Genomic DNA, 22,206 nt, shown 5'->3' with positions numbered 1-22,206 from the left:
AGGTTATTTAATCCCACAAAATATGTAGGTACACATGTTAAACTTCTCTGTTCCTAATTTATTTCGGTGACAGTTTATGACTTTACTCATCTCCTAACCAAGCATCCTGTACTGCTCTGTGGAAGTGGTGAGGGGGTTGAGTTGGTGGAGGTGGGCTGGGGCAGGGTGATGTGCTCTGCTGCAGGTACCAGATTTTCCACTTTATTTGATCCCTAAAGAGGAAGCTGCCAGACTCACAGGGACAACTGTACACACTTTAGGTATCTACCCAAAATGATCACAAACTGTTGTTTCTGACAAGGAAAATGTACGGTGTTTATGTATCATATAATTTTTCTTCAGCATAAAAGGCAAATTTAAGAGGTCTTTCACAACTTATTATAAAGGTATGTTAAAATGAATTCTAATAACTTACACAACTTGGGGCATAGTTTTATATAGTAGGTTTTGTAGTTCTTCTTTAAGTAGCCATGGCCATGTTATTAAAAGCTAAACCTCATTTTCTTAAACAAATATAATTCCTTATGATTGAAGACCATGCATCATCCTGGGAGAGGTTCCTGCAGTTCCTTACAGTATATCACTTATGTGATTCTGAAATGCCTAATTATCATCATTGTGATCATTTGCATGAGAACCTCACTTTGAAATTCTGCTCTATATTATCAGAGTCTGTATTACTGTTTGCTTTGATTAAGTTCAGTAAAATGAAATTAAAAGAAATCAGCAAGCCCTGGGTACAAGGATTTACATGTAAATGCTCGATGAACAATTAGCCACCAAACTCTTAAATCTACTGTTGGGGAATAAAAATGCTGAATATGGATGTCTCCGGTCACCAGGAAATGGATAATTCCACAGGGAAATGAAAAATGTGGTGTTTGACTAGCAGCAAATACATTTACAGAGGTGACAGTTAATTTATCTGCAGTTTGTAGCTTTGTTTTGCTTGTGGCGATTTCCATTTCCTGTTAAGAAGAGATCTGCATATTTGACAAATTTCCTACTCAACACTACATACAAAGTCCCTTTGGGCTACTCTAATACATCCTCTAAAGCTCCATACAACATCAGATGAAAGGATTATTAGGAACGAAAAAAACACAGGGACACCGGGAGCCCTTTCCGGTGTATTATCGTAGGTCAATTGGCAGAAGGCAAGACTAAATTATACTTACAAGTGTTGTTGCTCGAAGAGGCAACCACTCAACTAGGAATGTGGGAAAATTCTGTCCTCACTCGGTCTTTCACAGATCAGTCGCTCCTCCTTAAAAAAGGTTTTACTCCACGCAGTGTTGTAAAAACCCCACTAGGTGGGGTGGTGAACAAGCTACCGAAAGGATAGGAAGCGCCCTTGGAAGCCGTGCATACGTGTATATGTTTGTCAAAGTAACCAAATTAAAAAATAAAGAATAATAATTTTCTTGTCTACCTAAAACAAGGAGACTTTTGTTTAACCACTTTCCCCACCGCTACAGTATATCTACGTCAGCTGTGGCATCCTCCAAGCCACAGCGACGTAGATACACTGACCTGGCTGCAGCCCTGCTGTGCACGGTCGGGTGCGCTTCAGAGCGCACCCTCCGGCACTGTCAGCTGCAATACTAATTGGTGGAAGGGAACATGTTCCCTTTTGGCCAATTAGTCCACCCCCCTCCCATGAATGATCGCTGCAGTAGTGAACTGCAGCGATCCTTCATCTGTCCCCCTCGGCGCACAAAGAGTTAAAAAAATCATCCAGCAAGCAGCCTCACTCACCTACCTCGTTCATGCGACGATCCTGAAGTCTGATCCTCCGATTACCGCTCTGCATTCAGCCGCATATTGCCGGAAACCCAGGGACCCGGGTTACCGGCAATATGCGGCTGACTGCAGAGAGGATAACAGAGGATCGGGCTTCAGGACAGTCGCAGGAACGAGGTAGGTGAGTGAGGCTGCTTGCTGGATGATTTTTTTTAGGATTTCTGCACGGAGGGGGCTGCCTCATGAGGGGGGGGGGGCATCTGGCTATCGATCCTGGGGGGTGGGGGTAGCATAAATAAAAGGGGGGGGTTAGATATTTGTTGGGGGGCATCTAATTGACTTAAGGGGAGGGGGGGTTACTAATTTGGTGCATCTGGGCAACTGGGGGGGGGGCAGTTATCATATACTGGGGGCACATTTGGCTATAATGGGGGGGCAGCACTAATCCTGGGGGTACATCTGTCCATAATGGGGTTAATCCTGATCCGGGGACACATATGGCTATAAAGAGGGGCACTATTCCTGGGGGTGCATCTGTCAATCTATTCTGGGGCTGTCAAACGCAGGGGACACATGTGGCTATGCTAGGGGGGCTGATATTGGGGACACATCTGACTATACTGGGGGAGGCGGTGATACTGGGGACACATCTGGATATCTATAATGGGGCGACTTTAACTGGCGGCACAGTTTTTATGTCAATCGCACTTTTTATTTCCAAACAGGAATTGGTCAAAATTGAGAAACAATGCATTTTTAAAAAATTTTCCCACTTTTTCCCATTAAAATGCATAGAGAGGAACATTTTACTTTGTACCAAATACCCCCAATGAAAGCTTAGTTTGTCTTGAAAAAAAACGATATATAGATAATTTAAGTGGCACGAGTACAGATGAAGTTATTGCTGATTAAAAAGGGACACCGCTAAAGTGTCAAAACTGCTCTGGTCAATAAGGGGAAAACAAAGTCTGGATGCGAAGTGGTTAATAAAAGAACTTTAGTGTTAATTAGCAATCATCACTTCAGACTTGTCTGAAGTCACAAAAGTCTCCTTGTTTAAGGTAGGCAATAAATGTATTATTCTTTATTTTTTAATTTGGTTACTTTGACGAACACATACACGTATGCACAGCTTCCAAAGGCGCCTCCTATCCTTTCAGTAATCTCACATGAAAGTTATTCAAATCTATCCAATGGTTATAGTTAAAATGGAAGCAGAAGACTGAAAAAAGACAATGATAAGCAACGTTCTCGGTGCCCTTGGCCAATCTGCGCCGACAATTGCTCATAATCAGGAATGTGTAAAGGAATCTGTAGATCATGAATGATGCATCCGTGAAGTGCGACTGCATGAAAAGCAGAAGTGCTGTCTCTGGCTGTGCATGCAAATTATCTGACAATTTATTGGTAGTTTACAGTGCCGTGTGTAGGTGCACCATCACTAACAGCATGTCACAATTTGGTCTTCCATCGGTCATCTTGAACGACTTTCATCTGACGTGTGTACAAACCTTAAGTGTTAGCATATGCAGTCAGCCTCCTGGTTAAATCAACAAGCTCCTTTTAATTCCTGCCACTAGAAGCTGAAACTAAAGCACATTGTCCCACAATGTCATCCAGCACATGAATTCTCACCTTGATGTGTACCACTGCACTGTTGCCCAATATTTTGGGAAGCACTCTTTTACAGCATATGCATCATTTTTATTACCTCTATGATTAATTCTAGAAGCTACTAGAGAAATGTATGTTCTATTTTGTTTAAATGTCACAAGCCTCATTTTTTCTTGTAATTACATATGCACTTGAACATTTTGAAATGAAAAACCCTTCTTATCTTGTGTAAGCATTTGTTATTCTTTTTCATTGACTAATATTTCACATTTAGGCAAAGAGGGCAATGCATATGGCATCTAGTCATTTTCTTTTGGACTTAATTATTATCCCTGAGTTCATTTGCTGAAGTTATCCCTTTCTCCACTGTAAGCCTTGCTCAAGCTGGAGGCAATGTCAGTTGTGTATAAGCTTTTTATTTTCAAATTAATTTGCAGGCAGTATTGGATTTTCCATGAGCCGAGTCAGCATCTAAAATAGTTGCGAATTTCAAGTAATGACATTTTATTTAGTGCTGTGGAATTTGCTAAATGATTGCCTAGAGCTTTAATGACATTTTTCAACATCTACAGGACCTGAGGGAAGTGTGGCTTAATTATCCTCTACACCCACTTCAGGTAAGGAAACTCTCCCCTCATCGTAATATATATAGTAGCATTTATTGTTCTTTATTTATTTGCTGCTTCTCTTTGACTCCTTTCTGTGACATTCATGATACCAGTGTTAGATTTATTAACAAGATTTGCTCTGTGTACATATATATCATCCTCTGAAGTGTGTAAACCAAACAACTGGAATTAAGTCTGTCTCCAACAAACATGAGCCAATTTCTTTTCTGTCCCGCTAGAACATTTATTTTCGTGACTTTTTTATTTCGCTGAGGGCAAAGATGTCATTTTTTATTTTTTATGATGTGAACAAGCCATTGTTTAAAAGCGGCCTTAATCTAAAAGTGCAGACATGCCCAGCAGTTTTGCATACAGTTGAAACATTTTATTGTTAATATTTAATCTTAAGTTTTCGGTTCTGTGGGATTGTTTTTCTTTCGGCGTCATATTCAACGTTTGAAATTGAAACTGAAATTCTAAATTGATTGCAGTGGTGTTTGTATATAGCATGAATTTTGTCAGGATTCCTGAATGTTCAGAGACAGATATAATATTCACCACTCTTAAAGGATACCTTAGCGATAAATCTTTTCAAAATAATGTGTGTGTGGGGATTTGTGTAGATGCTTACCGCACCTCACCATGCCCTGGCATCTTCCTCCATTCTCCGGTTATTATCCAAGTTTTTTACTTCCCAGTTGGTGCCCTCTGACCTGGACATACTACGTTGCATGTGTGCAGTATATCCACTTAGGTGCCTTGTGACTGCACTCCCCAGCGAACCCATAAGAGGCAAGGTGCCCTCCCTGGGGCAAGGGAGGTGCGGTAAGAATCTGCACAACTCCCCTCACACACATTAGGCGTAGTTTTTGAAAATATTTATCGCTAAGGTATCCTTTAAGGGAGCAACTTTTCCTACACTGTGTAATTCATACTCGTTTACAGGTTTTTCAAACTGAGGTCAGAGTGCATTGACTTGAGTTGGTAGACTGTCACGCTATGATAATGTAAAGGTACAATATTTAGTAAACATTCTTTTTTTTCAATCTGATTTTTCAGATCATATTGTATGAAAATAAAGAATCTGGCAGGCCCAATTGAATTCAATGATCATGTTATTGATCATTTCCTTAAAAAAATGGTTGACATTGCAGATTTTTTTCATAGCAATTGCGTTTAGTTTAGAAACCACTCCAAATTGGATTATTTAATGCTGTGGATTGAATAAATGCAATCTTTTTGATCTGAATGATTTTTTCAAAAATACAATCGTTCGCTAAAAATAGGACCATTAACCACTTCCTGACCGCCTAACGCACAGGGGCGGCCGGGAAGTGGAGCCCGCAAGGACCAGCTCACCCACAGAGGCGGCGGTCCTTGTAAGGGCATGGGCGGAGCGATCGTGTCATCCGTGACGCGATCCTCCGTCGGCGCCTGTCTCCGCTCACCCGCCGCAACATCCCGCCGGCCATACGGAAGCGCCGGCGGGATGTTAACCCCGCGATCGCCGCATACAAAGTGTATAATACACTTTGTAATGTTTACGAAGTGTATTATACAGGCTGCCTCCTGCCCTGGTGGTCCCAATGTCCGAGGGACCACCAGGGCAGGCTGCAGCCACCCTATGTCGCACCCAAGCACACTGATTTCTCCCCCCCCCTGCCTCAGATTGCCCACAGCACCCCTCAGACCCCCCCTTGCCCACCCCCCAGACCCCTGTTTGCACCCAATCACCCCCCTAATCACCCATCAATCACTCCCTGTCACTATCTGTAAACGCAATTTTTTTTTGTATTCCCCCCCCCCCCCTGCCCCCTCCTGATCACCCCCCCACCCCTCAGATTTTCCCCAGACCCCCCCCCCTGTGTACTGTATGCATCTATCCCCCTGATCACCTGTCAATCACCTGTCAATCATCCATCAATCACCCCCTGTCACTGCCACCCATCAATCAGCCCCTAACCTGCCCCTTGCGGGCAATCTGATCACCCACCCACACCAATAGATCGCCCGCAGATCCGACGTCAGATCACCTCCCAAGTGCAGTGTTTACATCTGTTATCTACCCTAAACACCCATCAATCACCCATCAATCACCCCCTATCACCACCTGTCACTGTTACCCATCAGATCAGACCCTAATCTGCCCCTTGCGGGCACCCAATCACCCGCCTACACGCTCAGATTGCCCTCAGACCCCCCTTATCAATTCGCCAGTGCAATATTTACATCTGTGCTTCCCTGCAATAACCCACTGATCACCTGTCAATCATCCATCAATCACCCCCTGTCACTGCCACCCATCAATCAGCCCCTAACCTGCCCCTTGCGGGCAATCTGATCACCCACCCACACCAATAGATCGCCCGCAGATCCGACGTCAGATCACCTCCCAAGTGCAGTGTTTACATCTGTTATCTACCCTAAACACCCACTAATTACCCATCAATCACCCCCTATCACCACCTGTCACTGTTACCCATCAGATCAGACCCTAATCTGCCCCTTGCGGGCACCCAATCACCCGCCTACACGCTCAGATTGCCCTCAGACCCCCCTTATCAATTCGCCAGTGCAATATTTACATCTGTGCTTCCCTGCAATAACCCACTGATCACCTGTCAATCACCCATCAATCACCCCCTGTCACTGCCACCCATTAATCACCCCCTGGCACTGCCACCCATCAATTGCCACCCATCAATCTGCCCCTAACCTGCCCCTTGCGGGCAATCTGATCACCCACCCACACCAATAGATCGCCCGCAGATCCGACGTCAGATCACCTCCCAAGTGCAGTGTTTACATCTGTTCTCTACCCTAAACACCCACTAATTACCCATCAATCACCCCCTGTCACTGCTACCTATCAGATTAGACCTCTATCTGCCCCTAGGACACTCAATCACCCGCCCACACCCTCAGAATGCCCTCAGGCCCCAGCCCTGATCACCTCGCCAGTGCATTGCTTGCATCTATTCCCCCCTCTAATCACACCTTGAGACACCCATCAATCACCTCCTGTCACCCCCTAGCACACCTACCCATCAGATCAGGCCCTAATTTGCCCCGTGTGGGCTCCTGGTCACTCGGCCAAACCCTCAGATCCCCCTCAGACCCCCTTCCGATCACCTCCCCAGTGCATTGATTGCATCTATTTTCTCCTCTAACCACCCCCTGAGACACCCATCAATCACCTCCTGTCACCCCCCTAGCACTCCTATCCATCAAATCAGGCCCAATACAACCTGTCATCTAAAAGGCCACCCTGCATATGACTGGTTCCACAAAATTCGCCCCCTCATAGACCACCTGTCATCAAAATTTGCAGATGCTTATACCCCTGAACAGTCATTTTTAGACATTTGGTTTCCAGACTACTCACGGTTTTGGGCCCGTAAAATGCCAGGGCGGTATAGGAACCCCACAAACTGACCCCATTTTAGAAAAAAGTCACCCCAATGTATTCTGTTAGGTGTATGACGAGTTCATAGAAGATTTTATTTTTTGTCAAAAGTTAGCGGAAATTGATTTTTGTTTTTTTTCACAAAGTGTCATTTTTCACTAACTTGTGACAAAAAATAAAATCTTCTATGAACTCACCGTACTACTAACAGAATACCTTGGGGTGTCTTCCTTCTAAAATGGGGTCATTTGTGGGGTTCCTATACTGTCCTGGCATTTTAGGGGCCCTAAACCGTGAGGAGTAGTCTTGAAACGAAATTTCTCAAAATGAACTGTGAAATCCTAAAGGTACTCATTGGACTTTGGGCCCCTTAGCGCAGTTAGGGTGCAAAAAAGTGCCACACATGTGGTATCGCCGTACTCAGGAGAAGTAGTATAATGTGTTTTGGGGTGTATTTTTACACATACCCATGCTGAGTGGGAGAAAGATCTCTGTAAATGGACAATTGTGTGTAAAAAAAATTAAAAAATTGTCATTTATATAGATATTTCTCCCACCCAGCATTGGTATGTGTAAAAATACACCCCAAAACACATTATACTACTTCTCCTGAGTACGGCAATAGCACATGTGTGGTACTTTTTTTGCAGCCTAACTGCGCTAAGGGGCCCAAAGTCCAATGAGCACCTTTAGGCTTTACAGGGGTGCTTACAAATTAGCACCCCCCAAAATGCGAGGACAGTAAACACACCCCACAAATGACCCCATTTTGGAAAGTAGACACTTCAAGGTATTCAGAGAGGGGCATGGTGAGTCCGTGGCAGATTTCATTTTTTTTTTTGTCACAAGTTAAAAGAATTGGAAACTTTTTTTTTTTTTGTCACAAAGTGTCATTTTCCGCTTACTTGTGACAAAAATTAATATCTTCTATGAACTCACTATGCCTCTCAGTGAATACTTTGGGATGTCTTCTTTCCAAAATGGGGTCATTTGAGGGGTATTTATACAATCCTGGAATTCTAGCCCCTCATGAAACATGTCAGGTGGTCAGAAAAGTCATAGATGCTTGAAAATGGGAAAATTCACTTTTTGCACCATAGTTTGTAAACGCTATAACTTTTACCCAAACCAATAAATATACACTGAATGTTTTTTTTTTAATCAAAAACATGTTTGTCCACATTTTTCGCGCTGCATGTATACAGAAATTTTACTTTATTTGAAAAATGTCAGCACAGAAAGTTAAAAAAAATCATTTTTTTGCCAAAATTCATGTCTTTTTTAAAGAATATAATAAAAAGTAAAAATCGCAGGAGCAATCAAATAGCACCAAAAGAAAGCTTTATTAGTGACAAGAAAAGGAGCCAAAATTCATTTAGGCGGTAGGTTGTATGAGCGAGCAATAAACCGTGAAAGCTGCAGTGGTCTGAATGGAAAAAAAGTGGCCGGTCCTTAACCACTTCCTGACCGCACGCTTATACCGTGCGTCGGCAAAGTGGCAGCTGCAGGACCAGCGACGCAGTACTGCGTCGCCAGCTGCAGGCTAATTAATCAGGAAGCAGCCGCTCGTGCGAGCGGCTGCTTCCTGTCAATTCACGGCGGGGGGCTCCGTGAATAGCCTGCGGGCCGCCGATGGCGGCTCGCAGGCTAAATGTAAACACAAGCGGAAATAATCCGCTTTGTTTACATTTGTACGGCGCTGCTGCGCAGCAGCGCCGTACGGCAGATCGGCGATCCCCGGCCAATCAGCGGCCGGGGATCGCCGCCATGTGACAGGGGACGTCCTGTCACTGGCTGCACAGGACGGATAGCGTCCTGTGCAGCCCAGATCTCCCGGGGGAGCAGGTAGGAGAGGGAGGGGGGAGAATGTCGCCGCGGAGGGGGGCTTTGAGGTGCCCCCCCCGCAACATGCCTGCAGGTAGGAGCGATCAGACCCCCCCTGCACATCATCCCCATAGGGGGAAAAAAAGGGGGGCGATCTGATCGCTCTGTGTGGCCACGGATCTGTGCTGGGGGCTGCAGAGCCCACCCAGCACAGATCCAAACAAACAGCACTGGTCCTTAAGGGGGGGTAAAGGGTGGGTCCTCAAGTGGTTAAAGGGGTTCTGTGGGGGGTTGCGGAGGAGAAAAACAGACACATTTACCTTGGGCTTCTATCAGCCCCGTGCAGCGGTAATGTCCCACGCCGTCCTCCTCCCATCTGCCGTTCTCCGCCGCCGGCCCCGGTCTAAGTGGCATGGGATCCAACTGCGGCTGCGCTAGAGTGGCCGCGCACCCGCTCGCTTCCGCCTGCGTCATCGGAAGCTTACTGCGCAAGCGCAGTACAAGAACCCGTTGTACTGCGCCTGCGCAGTAAGCCTCAGATGACGCGAGCGGAGGCGCGGCAACGCGCATTATTCGTCTGTATGTCAGACTAATAATAGCCCGGTGTCGGCTGCGGGGAACGGCGGATGGGAGCAGGACGGCGTGGGACATTACCGCTGCAGGGGGCTGATAAAAGCCCCAGGTAAGTGGCAGTTTTTCGCCTCAGAAACCCCCACAGAACCCCTTTAAGGGGGGTAAAGCCCACGGTCCTCAAGTGGTTAATGGGCACATTTAGCAGACATTGGGCTTGATTCACAAAAGAGTGCTAACTTTTAAGCACGGCCGTTTTCGCGTGAATTTTCGGCGTTTTCGCGTAAATTTTTGCGTTCGCGCGCAATTAAACGTTTTCGCGCGAAAATCGTTATCGACTTGAAAGTCTGTTAGGTGCGTACACACGCACTACTAAAGAATACGACGGGTCCGTCAGACCCTCCCGCTGGGCGGTCGTTCTCCCGACAGTAGTGCGTATGTACAGTCTGTCTGCAGACTGATAAGGCTGTTTCTGAACGATCCGCTCAGCGGATCATTCAGAAACAGCCTTATCAGTCTGCAGACAGACTGTATACACGCACTACTGTCGGGAGAACGACCACCCAGCGGGAGGGTCTGACGGACCCGTCGTTCTCTTTAGTAGTGCATGTGTACGCACCTAACAGACTTTCAAGTACCGTATTTGTCGCCGTATAAGACGCACTTTTTCTCCCCCAAAAATGGGGAGAAAAAGTCCCTGCGTCTTATACGGCAAAGGCAGGGAATCCCCAACTTCCGAACACTCGCCGATACGAAGCGCCGACCTGCCGCCATGTTGGGAATTCTCTGCCTTTTTGTCCGCTTCCCCCTTGCGTCTCCTAGTCCCCCCCCTGTGCAGTAATGTATAGCGGGAGACCTCCGCGCTACCCCCCGCTAGCCTCCTCTCCCTCCCTCTCGTCTTTCCTGGCCCCCCCTGTGCAGTAATGTATAGCGGGAGACCTCTGCTCTACCCCCCGCAAGCCTCCTCTCCCTCCCCCTCGTCTTTCCTAGCCCCCCCTGTGCAGTAATGTATAGCGGGAGACCTCCACGCTACTTCCGCTAGCCTCCTCTCCCTCCCCCTCGTCTTTCCTGGCCCCCCCTGTGCAGTAATGTATAGCGGTAGCTTACCTTCCAAGCGCCAGCGGTGAATGCAGACATCGGTCTCCACGGTACTTCTCTCTCTTGTGTCCGACAAGCCGGACACAAGAGCAAGAAGTAGCGTGGAGACCGATGTCTGCATTCACCGCTGGCGATTGGAAGGTAAGCTGCCGCTATACATTACTGCACAGGGGGGGCCAGGAAAGACGAGGGGGGGGAGAGGAGGCTAGCGGGGGTTAGCGCGGAGGTCTGAAATCGCCGCGGGAGCATTGATTAGGTAAGTTGCGGCTATGCACTGCAGCACGGGGGACCAGGAGACACACTTATCCCCTTCACCAGATGCCTATGAAAATCTGGGTGTCTGATTCCAGGAACAAAGACACCTACCTGTGTCCCTATGCTTTTTGGCTATAGACCCTATTAACAAGCAAACCTGGACACTAGTGTTTAGCAGGCCACACTGATTTCCTATTTTCTAACTTTCTACAAATAAGAGTTTATGTATTAAAAATGATTTGTTTTTTCTACCTACATAATATCTACGGAGTAATCTACAGGCATGAAAAATGTTGCACCAGGGCTCCTGAGAGTGGCTTTGTATTGTAGTGATTTATCTGAAAATTCAGTTGTAAAATACTTTATTGAGCGTGCTACATAGAGTACCTACCTTTGTTACCCTTGCACATCACTTGCAACCTGGATTATGTGTGCTTACTGTACATTCTCAGTGGACAGCATTAGATGATGGCATCTTGGATAGGTAGAATAGCATCATCAGAAATCCCTTTCTCCCCTCTGCTCCACATTCCTATGGTGCGACCCATAGACCATGAATGCACATAATGAATATAGCAGCTGCCAGTGTGGTTTGTGGACATTGGTCAGTACTGGAATATATGATTTTTCTCCCCATAACTATTCTGATGCTCCTCCACAAATTCTCAGATTAGTTGTGTGATCAGACTAGAGCAGTAAAATGTTGCTGTGTTCCCAGACTTTGAAGAGTAAAGCTGGGCGTTCTCAGTCCCTGCATTAGTGACATTCACAACCCTGCATACATTTTGTGAAAGCATCACATGGAATGTTATGAACTAGGTAAAATGTGAACACAAAGAAAAAAGAGCATTTCATGACAAACACATCCAGCTTTCATAGTATTGTTCAAGGTAACGTTATTATGGCGTGCGAGTCTCCACTAAGTGGGCTCTAGAGTGCTTGCTATAATATGTACAATACATGGCTTATAGGTGTTTTATGGACCACAGGTTTAGTTTTAAAATAGACTACTTTAGTGCTTGTTCACACCAATGTGATGGAACATCTTTTCTCCATTGTATTGAAGAAGTATTTCTATTTTGAAACAGTTTTAACCCTTTATACTATTTTGTCGATCTTAAAAAAAAAGAAACTAAAGGGGTGTGGCATAAACCACTCTCATGCAGGAACAACTCTTTTATGTGTATTTAAATACGCATGGGCCACTGTGCATTAAAAGGAGCCTGATGTGAGAGGAAAATGGAGAAGTCCCTCGTTTTCCTTTTAAAAAATGCAGATCAGATGTTATAGTCTGATATGGCTGGCTGCATGGCTTTTGCAGGAATCTCACTCATCCTACTGAAGCCAAGTGAGTAAAATAAACAGTCAACTGGCATTCATTTAAACAGAAGAAGGCTGGCAGCCTCCATATTTTTCTAACTACATTTCTTTAATACATGGCAGCTAGTCAATATTCATTTTTTGTAATGATCTTACTTCAGAATGCTAAAGCCTTTCTTGAACTGTGCTCAGCATTATTGCTGTTTACAATGTTTTGCCATGGGAGTCCAATAATCTGGCGAGGAACTGGAAACTTTTATGGAAGAAAGCATTGTGATTCTTTTGTAGGAAGGCTATTGATATTTCAATAGGCTGGCTATTTTCAAACTGTGATGCAGACTAACATTTTTCAGTGAGACCCAGAAAAAAATGGTCTCAGTTTTTAAATTGCTGGCATTTAAAATGTACTCAGCAGCTGATTCCATTTGTTGCTTTGCAGAAAAAGTCTTTCTTCTTACTTTTCTAAAAATGACAGGAAATTGCCAAGTCAGAGTGAGGAATGACAAGAATAAAGAGGAGAATCTGGGAATGGAGAGCCTGTGGGCAGAGAAAGTGGGACTGAAGAGGACTGAGGTGTGGGGGAGGAGCGTGCTGGGTCACAGAAACTATGGCTGAAGCAGAGCAGGATAGTGGAATTACTTTTCACAATTAGGCGAAAGTAGCCAGTAACATAGTTGGATATAAAAAGAACATCACAGAGAGTCTGAAAAGCCAAGATGGAGAGGCGAATTTACTCCATCTTGGCTTTTCAGCCTCTCTGTGATTTTACTGGCCACTGCTGCTCCCCCACACCTCAGTCCTCTTCAGTCCCACTGCAAATGTAGGCATCTTTTTTTTTTTTCTTTTTAACCTCTTGAGGACCGTGGTCTTAAACCCCCCTAGTGACCATGCCATTTTTTACATAATTGGCCACTGCAGCTTTAAGGCCTCGCTGCTCAGCACGCTAGTGATTCCCCCCTCCATTTCTGCCCACCAACAAAGCTCCCTGTTGGTGGGCTGTTATTGCTCCCCCATTGTTTATTTTTATGTTGTTGTTTTTTACAAATATTTATTTTAATAAAATAACATAATAAGAAAATACATTTCTTCATTTTTTATTATTGAATTATCCCTCCCTCCCTCCTCCGCCAGCCAATCAGCGTGATTGCCTGTTATAGGCTTCAGCCTATGACAGCAGTTCACTTCCCTGCCTCCAGAGGGTACAGCCGTGTCAGACGGCTGTCCCCGGTACAGTGCTGACTTAGATGGCAGCACTGTACAGTGTTATAAGACAGCGGTTTTGCCGTCTAACAGTCCCTAGCGGCGATCGCCACTAGGAGCCTGATGATGAAGCTCTGCTCTGTCATTCAAGCAGGTATGCGCACGCGATCCCTTGTAATCTCCGCTCCCAGCCATTCACACTAATCAGCGTGGAGTGGTCCTGGGGCTGCTCACGCAAAACGGCATGGAGCAGTCGTTAGGCAGTTAAACAATAAGGGACAATGGGGCCTGATGCACAACAATGCAGTAAAGTTGCAGCGTGTTCCCAACTTCGGTAAAGTTGCAGTGTGTTCCCAACCACCGTACGTTTACCTTTTAGCAACGCGGTTGTTACTAGGTTGACGCGTGTGTTGTTATGATACATGAGGAAGAAAGGTAGAAGACCACTCACCCCAGAAAGAGCAGTGCCAGACCAGGATAGCTAGTCCTAGGATATGCTTGAAAACGAAAGAAGGTCCGCACGATGCTCCTAAACTCCTATGTCTTTATTCATGGACGTATCCAAAAAAGTCAACACATATCACCAGCTGACATGTTTCGGACCTACTGGTCCTTATTCATAGCTAGAGTGCAAATAACACAAGAGCCTCCTATATACCCTCCTTTGGTGGAGTGGGTGGTTCCCAAGACCATGTCCAGGAAAACACCCCTAGCCCCACACAGAGGAAGGAATATGTACAATGTAAAATGCAACACCTAGGGAAACCAAACAAGCATTGCTAAATAATCCGTAACTAAATGTAGGATCAAAACAGGAGGCCTACAGGCATAACGTACAAAATTCCAGTCAAATCCAACAGCAATAGATGAATGTTGAAAAAATGATGAAATAAAAGGATAATAAAAATATATAGAAAATGTGAATTGTACAATTAAAACCATCTAGGGGCAGCATATATAGAGGAGCTAAACACTAAGTTAGGAGCGCCAGGTCCCAGCGGGAGTTCAGACCGTTTGGGAGTCTTGTACCCATTCTGAAAATCCACAATGCCTCCCGGCTCTTGAGCCGTTTGGTTGTATCTCCCCCTCTCTGTGCAGGCAAAACCTTCTCCAAGCCGTGGAAGGAAAAAGAGGACATGTCACCTTGATGGACTTGGCGAAAATGTTTCGCCACGTTGGAGACGTTGGTGCTAAGCCAGGCCGGACCGCAATAATGTTCCCCTATTCTAGCGCGTAACGATCTCGTGGTGCATCCCACATACTGTAGGGCACAAGCCCCACAAGTAATGAGATACACCACATTCGACGTCCCGCAATTAATAAATTGCCTAATGGGGAAGCTGCGTCCATTCGCGGTCGACGTGGCAGCCCGGGTTCGGGTATGGACTTTACAATAGTGACATGTTCTCACTCCACACCTGTATGAGCCCAACAGATTCAACCAGGTAGAAGACCTGGTTCGGGACTCATACAGGCTAGGAGACAGTGATTGTGCCAAAGTGGGAGCACGCCTACTTGCAAAGCGTACCCCCTGTTGCAAGACACTGCGTAAATCCTCATCACCCTCCAAAACTGGGAGATACTTCTTGAGGATAGACACAATCTTATCAAATTCCTCACTGTAAGTTGTTACAAAGGTGAGTTTACAAACCCCAACATTTGCATCCAGATCTTCTGTATTTTTGAGTAAAAGATCTCTGCTTTTGGAGTTGGCCCTGACCTGCGCTCTATTGATCATCCAGTCAGGGTACCCTCTCTCCTTCAATCTGGCCTTTACCGTTTTGAACTCATCCCCAAGCCAAGACCCCCTCGAGCAGTTGCGGCGGGCCCTGGTGAATTCCCCCACCGGGACCCCCCGTATGGTGTGTTTCGGGTGACAGCTAGTGGCCCGGAGGGTGGTATTCTCGCTACACGGCTTTCTGTAGGTCCTAGAATGAATCTTCCCCTCATCAGAATCGCCCACCAAAGTAACATCTAGATAATCTATAGAACCCACCCCCCAATTGGAGGTAAACTGTAAATTTAGGGTATTGGTGTTCAATTCCTTCATGAATAAGGGGATGTCCTCTAAGTTGCCCCTCCACACCAGAAGAAGGTCGTCAATGTACCTCCCGTACCACGCAACATCCCCCAGATGGCGGCTCCCGCCCCCAAAGATGCAGCACTCCTCCCACCAACCCATGTATAGGTTGGCTAGAGACGGAGAGAACTTCGCCCCCATGGAGGCGCCACACCTCTGGAGGTAGAAGCCGCCATCAAACATGAAATAATTGCGGGACAGGAGGTACTTGACGGCCAGACAAATGAAAGTTCTCAAATCCTCAGAATACGCAGAGTATTTCTCAAGATGATGTTCAATAGCCTGGATGGCTAAATTGTGAGGTATACAAGAATACAAAGCCTTAACATCAATTGTCACCCACACATAGTGGTCATTCCAAGGTAGACCCTCCAGGCTTGCAAGTAGATGCTTTGTATCTCTGATAAAAGCCTGGAAGTCTCATCACAAGTGGTTGTAGAAGGGAGTCAATCCACTCGCTCAGGCGCTCCCCCAGAGAGCCAATACCGGCCACAATGGGCCTGCCCTCCGGGGGAGCGCCCGGCTTGTGGATTTTGGGAAGGTGGTGGAAAATTGGGGTAACAGGGTGGGTCATCGCCAAGTAGTCAAAGAGTTTCTGATCCAAAACCCCCAGGTCTCGACCAAAGGACAGAAGATCAAAGAGCTCCATCTGGAAACCTCTCATGGGGTCTCCCTTGAGTCTTTGATAAACTGTGGGATCCCCCAATTGTCTTAAAGCCTCCATTTTGTAGCTATCGCTATCGAGAACGACAACGGCCCTCCCTTTGTCTGCATTTCGAATAACAATGTTAGAATTATTCTTAAGACTCTGGAGGGCCTGTCGTTCACGATGCGACAAGTTGGAGTTCCTGGAGCTACGTGTACCCTCCAGCTCCACCAAGTCCCTCTCTACCAACTCCTGGAAGGTTTCTACATGGTGGGTTCTACTGGCTAGAGGGTAAAAGTCTGGGTTTCGGGCACGAATGGGCTTTACAACATCCAAGGAGACTAATCCTGAGTTTTCAGCCGCCAGACAGTCCAAAGCCCATCTGGCCCTAGTCTCCTCAAAAGCTCCAATGTCAGTGGCACCAACCGTAGCCCTAGTACCAGAAATCTCACTCCTCTCACATTTTAGAAAATGTTTACGCAGAAGAATGGTTCTCACAAACCTATTAGCATCCACAATAGTTGTGAATACATCCATATGATTAGTAGGTGCAAATGAGAGACCCTTCGCGAGAACATCTTTCTCCATGTCAGTGAGTTCGTATTTGGACAAATTGACTACATTACACAGTGTGACCCCACCTGGACTGGCTCTTTTGGTCCTATGTTTCACTCCCGCTCGTCTAGTCTTCCGTCTCCCCCTCTCCTGCCCTTCCTGCGATTCCTTCTCTGTGTCCTGTGGGGGGTGGCTTGGTTATGATACATGTTGAAACGCACATTAGACGCAGATGTTACCATGGTAATGCCTGCAGTGCTAAAGACTTAATGTGCGGTGCTCCTCTGTCGTTAGATTTAATTTATTCAGCACATAGACAGAGCTGATCCACCGGACCTAGGAAAGTGGACGGTAGTTCACAAAATGTGTTGTCTATATGCTAAATAAAATATGTATCAATATTGATAGATGCTAGTTGCCTCCTTGGAGGAGTATATTTGCCATCCTTTTTTTTACGTTTTTTAAATATTATATTCTTTTTGGGTGCTTCCTGTGCACTCAATTATTTGAGTATAGGACTTGTGTGATTTGCAAATTGTTACATTTTGTTTTTATTTACAGTGGGGTGGAATCTACACTATTTTCCGCACTATGAGACGTACTTTTCCTCTCAAAAAAGTGTGTGGGGGAAATGGATGTATCTTATAGTGCCCCACACATCCTCTGTCTTCTTGGTGGCCATGGCGCATGCTGCAGAGACCAGCTATGATAATGCATGAGGCCGATGCAGTCACAGCCCGGGGCTCCACCCACCAGCTCTGCTGCCCGTGCAAACACATGGGGTGCCTGCTGCACACTTGACACAAACACATCAGGACATCCCTTGCTAGACGCCACTCTTTGCATAGCTGGGACACCGAGGACACACGTGTCATCAGATTGCGCTGCCAGACACTGCGCATGAACCACCTGTCGTTGGAGGGCGCCGCACTTCCTTGTTACGGACGCCCTTTTACTATGTGACCTGGCAGCGCACATGATCAGAGACAACAGGATGCACCTGAGCTAAATTTTGATCTCCGTGGCAAAGGCTGTGAATACACATGTGAATGTACATGAGCTTTCTCATTTGTTTTATGTTAATACATTTCCCAAAACATCAAATAAACTTTTTCACATTGTCATTATGGGATGAATTTTGAGGGGAAAAAAATCAATTTTGGAATAAGGCATAACAAAATGTGGAAAAGTGATGCGCTGTGAATACTTCCGGATGCACTGTATATCCCGTATGAACTGTTCAACAATAATACTTAATGAACAAAATGTATGTCTGAGTTTTTTAACCCTTAGAGCCCATGCATATTTGCCCGCTTCTGTCCATTTTTTAGCAACACAGCAATGTTAAAGGAATACTGTAGGAGAGTCGGGGGAAATGAGTTGAACTTATTCGGGGCTTCTAATGGTCCCCCACAGACATCCTGTGCCTGCGAAGCCACTCACTGATGCTCCGGCCCCGCCTCCGGTTCACTTCTGAAATTTCCGACTTTAAAGTCTGAAAACCACTGCGCCCGCGTTGCCGTGTCCTCGATCCCGCTGATGTCACCAGGAGCGTACTGCGCAGGCACAGACCATACTGGGCTTGTGCTATACACTCCTGGTGACATCAGCGGGAGCGAGGACACAGTTACGCAGGCGCAGTGGTTTTCAGACTTTAAAGTCTGAAATTCCAGAAGCGAACCGGAGGTGGGGCCGGAGCATCGGTGAGTGGCTTCGCGGGCACAGGATGTCTGCCGGGGGGACCATTAGTGGCCCCGGGTAAGTTCAACTCATTTTCCCCCAACCCCCCTACAGTATTCCTTTAAAGACCCATTGCTAAAAAAAAAAAATGCAGAAAAGTGTGCAATTGTTCAGCCCTTAACATTTTGTATGTCAGCGCAGGCCCGTTAGTATTTTGATGATTTCATTACACTTCCGTTTGGTACTTTAACGTTATTTGGTTTAATTTCTGCAAGTTTCCGCTCAGAATGGAGATTGACAGTTTAGCTCTCCTGACCACATGCATTGATTAAATAAATACTATTAACTTGTGACTTCACTCATTACTGATCCTTTTAAGATCAATAGTGTTTAGTGTTATGCTAGCAAGGTATCGATTATCTTGACTTTCTCCAGTTTTTTTTCTAACAAGGAATTAAGAAAAATAGAACGCTGTTTGTTTTTATATGCAAATGTCAACGAGTGCGTTGCAAACATATTTGTTTATACAAAAACGTATTGCTCTGATTACCAGTACATTTTTGTACTTTATTTGAAGCTAAATATAATTTATTTAGAGTCATAAATGTGACTTTTCCTGTTTGCTTTTCCTGATCTGCTTGCCATTCTGATTCTGCTTTATTTGCTTTCACATAAACTAGCTGAGAGAATTATGACATCTGTCTATGCAAAATAGAGGCGCGTGCCTAGCAGGATGTCATCTCATTTTAATGGTGCCACGTTTTATGATGAGAATAACTTCCAAATCAAAACAAATAAGCAATGTAGGTGATCCATGCCTAAAGAAGCCAGACTCCCTATGGAAATTGATTACCAGTGTTGTCAGAAATTGATAAAAGAGCCAATAATGAGGCACACCTGGAATTGTATTGCCATTTTGTTTAATATAATCATGATAACTTTGCTATAACTTCATACAATTCCATGTCTGCAGCTGACAGGAGTGAAAAAATATGAATAAGAGGAAGTTGTACAGTTTTTAGGTCATCCATAAAGGGTAAATGTGCTCATGAAGTATGCTATTTTACTATCCTAATGACCCCCCTTCCCTCCCCCAGGCCTCCTTATCTCCAGCTATGTGGTTACCAGAGGCCTGGTTGCTGACAGCTAGTCATCCAGACCATTTCAACCACCTGCCAAATATTGTGTAGGTGCCAAAGTATTAGCATCAGATCCTGTAAATCTACTATCATCAGAGAATACCATTGTTATTAACTGATGTACGTTAACTGCAATAACTGGTGGTTAGGAGGAGGTCATTGGAGGAGCAAAGTGATGTGGGTCGAGAAGTATTTGTGTATAGATCTGTAGGCCACGCATAGGATCTTGAAGCTGATTCTGAAGTGAATCGGGAGCCAGTGGAAGAATTTGCATAGTGTGTCATGGAGACAGAATGGTGGGAGGAGTAGATTAGTCTGGCTGCTGCATTAAAGGAAAACATAAGTCAGGAAAAAAAAAATGACATTTACTCACCCGGGGCATCCCTCAGCCCCCCGAAAATGTATGATGCCCTCGCAGCCCCGCTCCGATCGTCCTGTCCCCGCCGGCGGCTACTTCCGGGTTCGGCGACAGCCGCTGACAGGCTGGGAACGTGGCTGATTTTCCGCGTTCCCAGCCGCTATATCACCCCTCTATGCTGCTATAGCGTATATATATATATATATATATACGCTATAGCAGCATAGAGGATGATATAGCGGCTGGGAACGCGGAAAATCAGCCGCGTATATATATATATATATATATATACGCTATAGCAGCATAGAGGGTGATATAGCGGCTGGGAACGCGGAAAATCAGCCGCGTTCCCAGCCTGTCGGCGGCTGTCGCCGAACCCGGAAGTAGCCGCCGGCGGGGACAGGACGATCGGAGCGGGGCTGCGAGGGCACCATCCAGCTTCGGGGGGCTGAGGGATGCCCCGGGTGAGTAAATGTCATTTTTTTTTCCTGACCTAAGTTTTCCTTTAATGATGGATTGTAGGGGGGGGGGGGGGGGGGATGCAGTTCAGAGGGAGGTCTGACAGCAGGGTGTTGCAGTAGTCCAGGTGGTAGATGATGAGGGCATAGACGAGGAATTTGGCTGTGTCTGGGGTCAGGAAGGGTCGGATCTTGGAGACGTTGCGTAACTTGGAGATGTTGTGTAAATTGAAATTGTAGGCCCTAGCAATGGTTTGGATGTGGAGGGTAAAGGAAAGGGACAAGTTTGCAGGGATTGGATGAGGAGAAAATGATAGATTGTGTCAAATACTGATGAAAGGTCAAGGAGAAGGATGGAGTACTTGCCTTCGGCCTTGGCATTCATAAGATCGCTGATGATCTTGGTAAGGGGGGGGGGGCAGTCTTGGTCAGGTGGACTGGCCGAAATCCTAATTGTAGGGGCCAAACAGGAAGTTGTAGCTAAGGTAATGGGTCATGCGTTGGTGGACTACACGATCCAGGAGTTTTAAAGCAAAGTGGAGGAGGGAGATAGGGATGTCACGATATTTCGTTCCACTTACCTCATCTCATTCCTGCACTGGCTCTCCTGCAATGGTGGCGGAGTGTAGCGATCATTCGTTACAGTTCAGCCGCCGAGTCCCATGCAGCTCCTCGCTCTGTTTTCTTCCTCCTGTAATGGCGGAGGGACGCCAGCCCGACGTGCTTCCTGGAGCTGGCATTACTCTGTTGCTAGGTGTGTGCCTCTGCCCCTTATGCACAGTGGCCGAAGGTGGTACTGCACCTGTCACTGATTGAAAGGCTGGGTATAAAAGCCCAGCTCTTAGGGCCCGTTTCCACTATAGCGTTACGAAATCGCCGGCGAATCACCGCAGGCAAATCGCATGCGGGTGCGATTCCGCATGCGTTTTTTGCCGCGATTTCGCATGCTATTTCGCATAGGTAAGGCTGTATGCGATTTTAACCATGTCACTGCCTGTGTGAATTAACATGGGTACCTATGTGAAATCGCGGCAAAAACCGCATGGGGAAAACGCATGCGATTTCCCTATTAAATACATTGCGTGCGATTCGCCTGCATTCCACACACAGGCGAATTCTGAGGCCCCTACCCTGCAGATTTTTTTCTGCACAGAAAAACGTGCGGGGAAACGCACAAGTGGAAACAGTCCCATCCACTTGTACTGACTGTGCGAATCCGCATGCGGGCAACGCATGCGGATTCGCAATAGTGGACACGGGCCCTTACACTGCTGGATGCTGTTGCATCCCTGGTCTCAGCCACGGCATGCTCATGCCACTCTCTCCCTTCCAAGTTGTTTCCCCCTTTGACTATCCCTATTTCCCTTTGCCTGCCTTTCTGCTTGCCTGCCTATCAGTCTGCAATCCTGTATTGGCTTAACTTATCCCTGCCTGTCAGTCACATGTCTGATTTCTGTCAGTCTCCCTGCAGTCTCTTCAGTAGCCAGTTATCCCTGCTCTCCAGTTTGTTTCCCTGCCTTGCACTTCCCTGCCTGCATCCCTGGTTCCCTGCAGTCAACTGCACTTACCCTGTCAGTCAGTACCCTTCCTGGGATCCTAGCGGTCGGCTTCAACCCAGGTTTCCCCCTGCCAGTCCGTTGCCTCCCGAGGAC

General features: G+C 46.2%; 1 protein-coding gene across 1 annotated transcript in view; it reads left to right on the top strand.

Moving 5' to 3' along the window:
• Positions 1 to 22,206, top strand: part of DROSHA (drosha ribonuclease III) — a 417,719-nt gene that overhangs the window by 321,687 nt on the left and 73,826 nt on the right. Inside the window, exon 24 of the mRNA XM_068236738.1 lies at positions 3,930 to 3,974. Coding sequence (XP_068092839.1) covers positions 3,930 to 3,974 — 45 coding nt within the window. The remainder of the gene's footprint in view (positions 1 to 3,929; positions 3,975 to 22,206) is intronic.

Source organism: Hyperolius riggenbachi, chromosome 5 (assembly GCF_040937935.1).
Source record: "Hyperolius riggenbachi isolate aHypRig1 chromosome 5, aHypRig1.pri, whole genome shotgun sequence".
NCBI lineage: Eukaryota > Metazoa > Chordata > Amphibia > Anura > Hyperoliidae > Hyperolius > Hyperolius riggenbachi.
The sequence above is the reverse complement of the archived record's forward strand: the minus strand, read 5'-3'. Positions and strand labels throughout refer to the sequence as shown.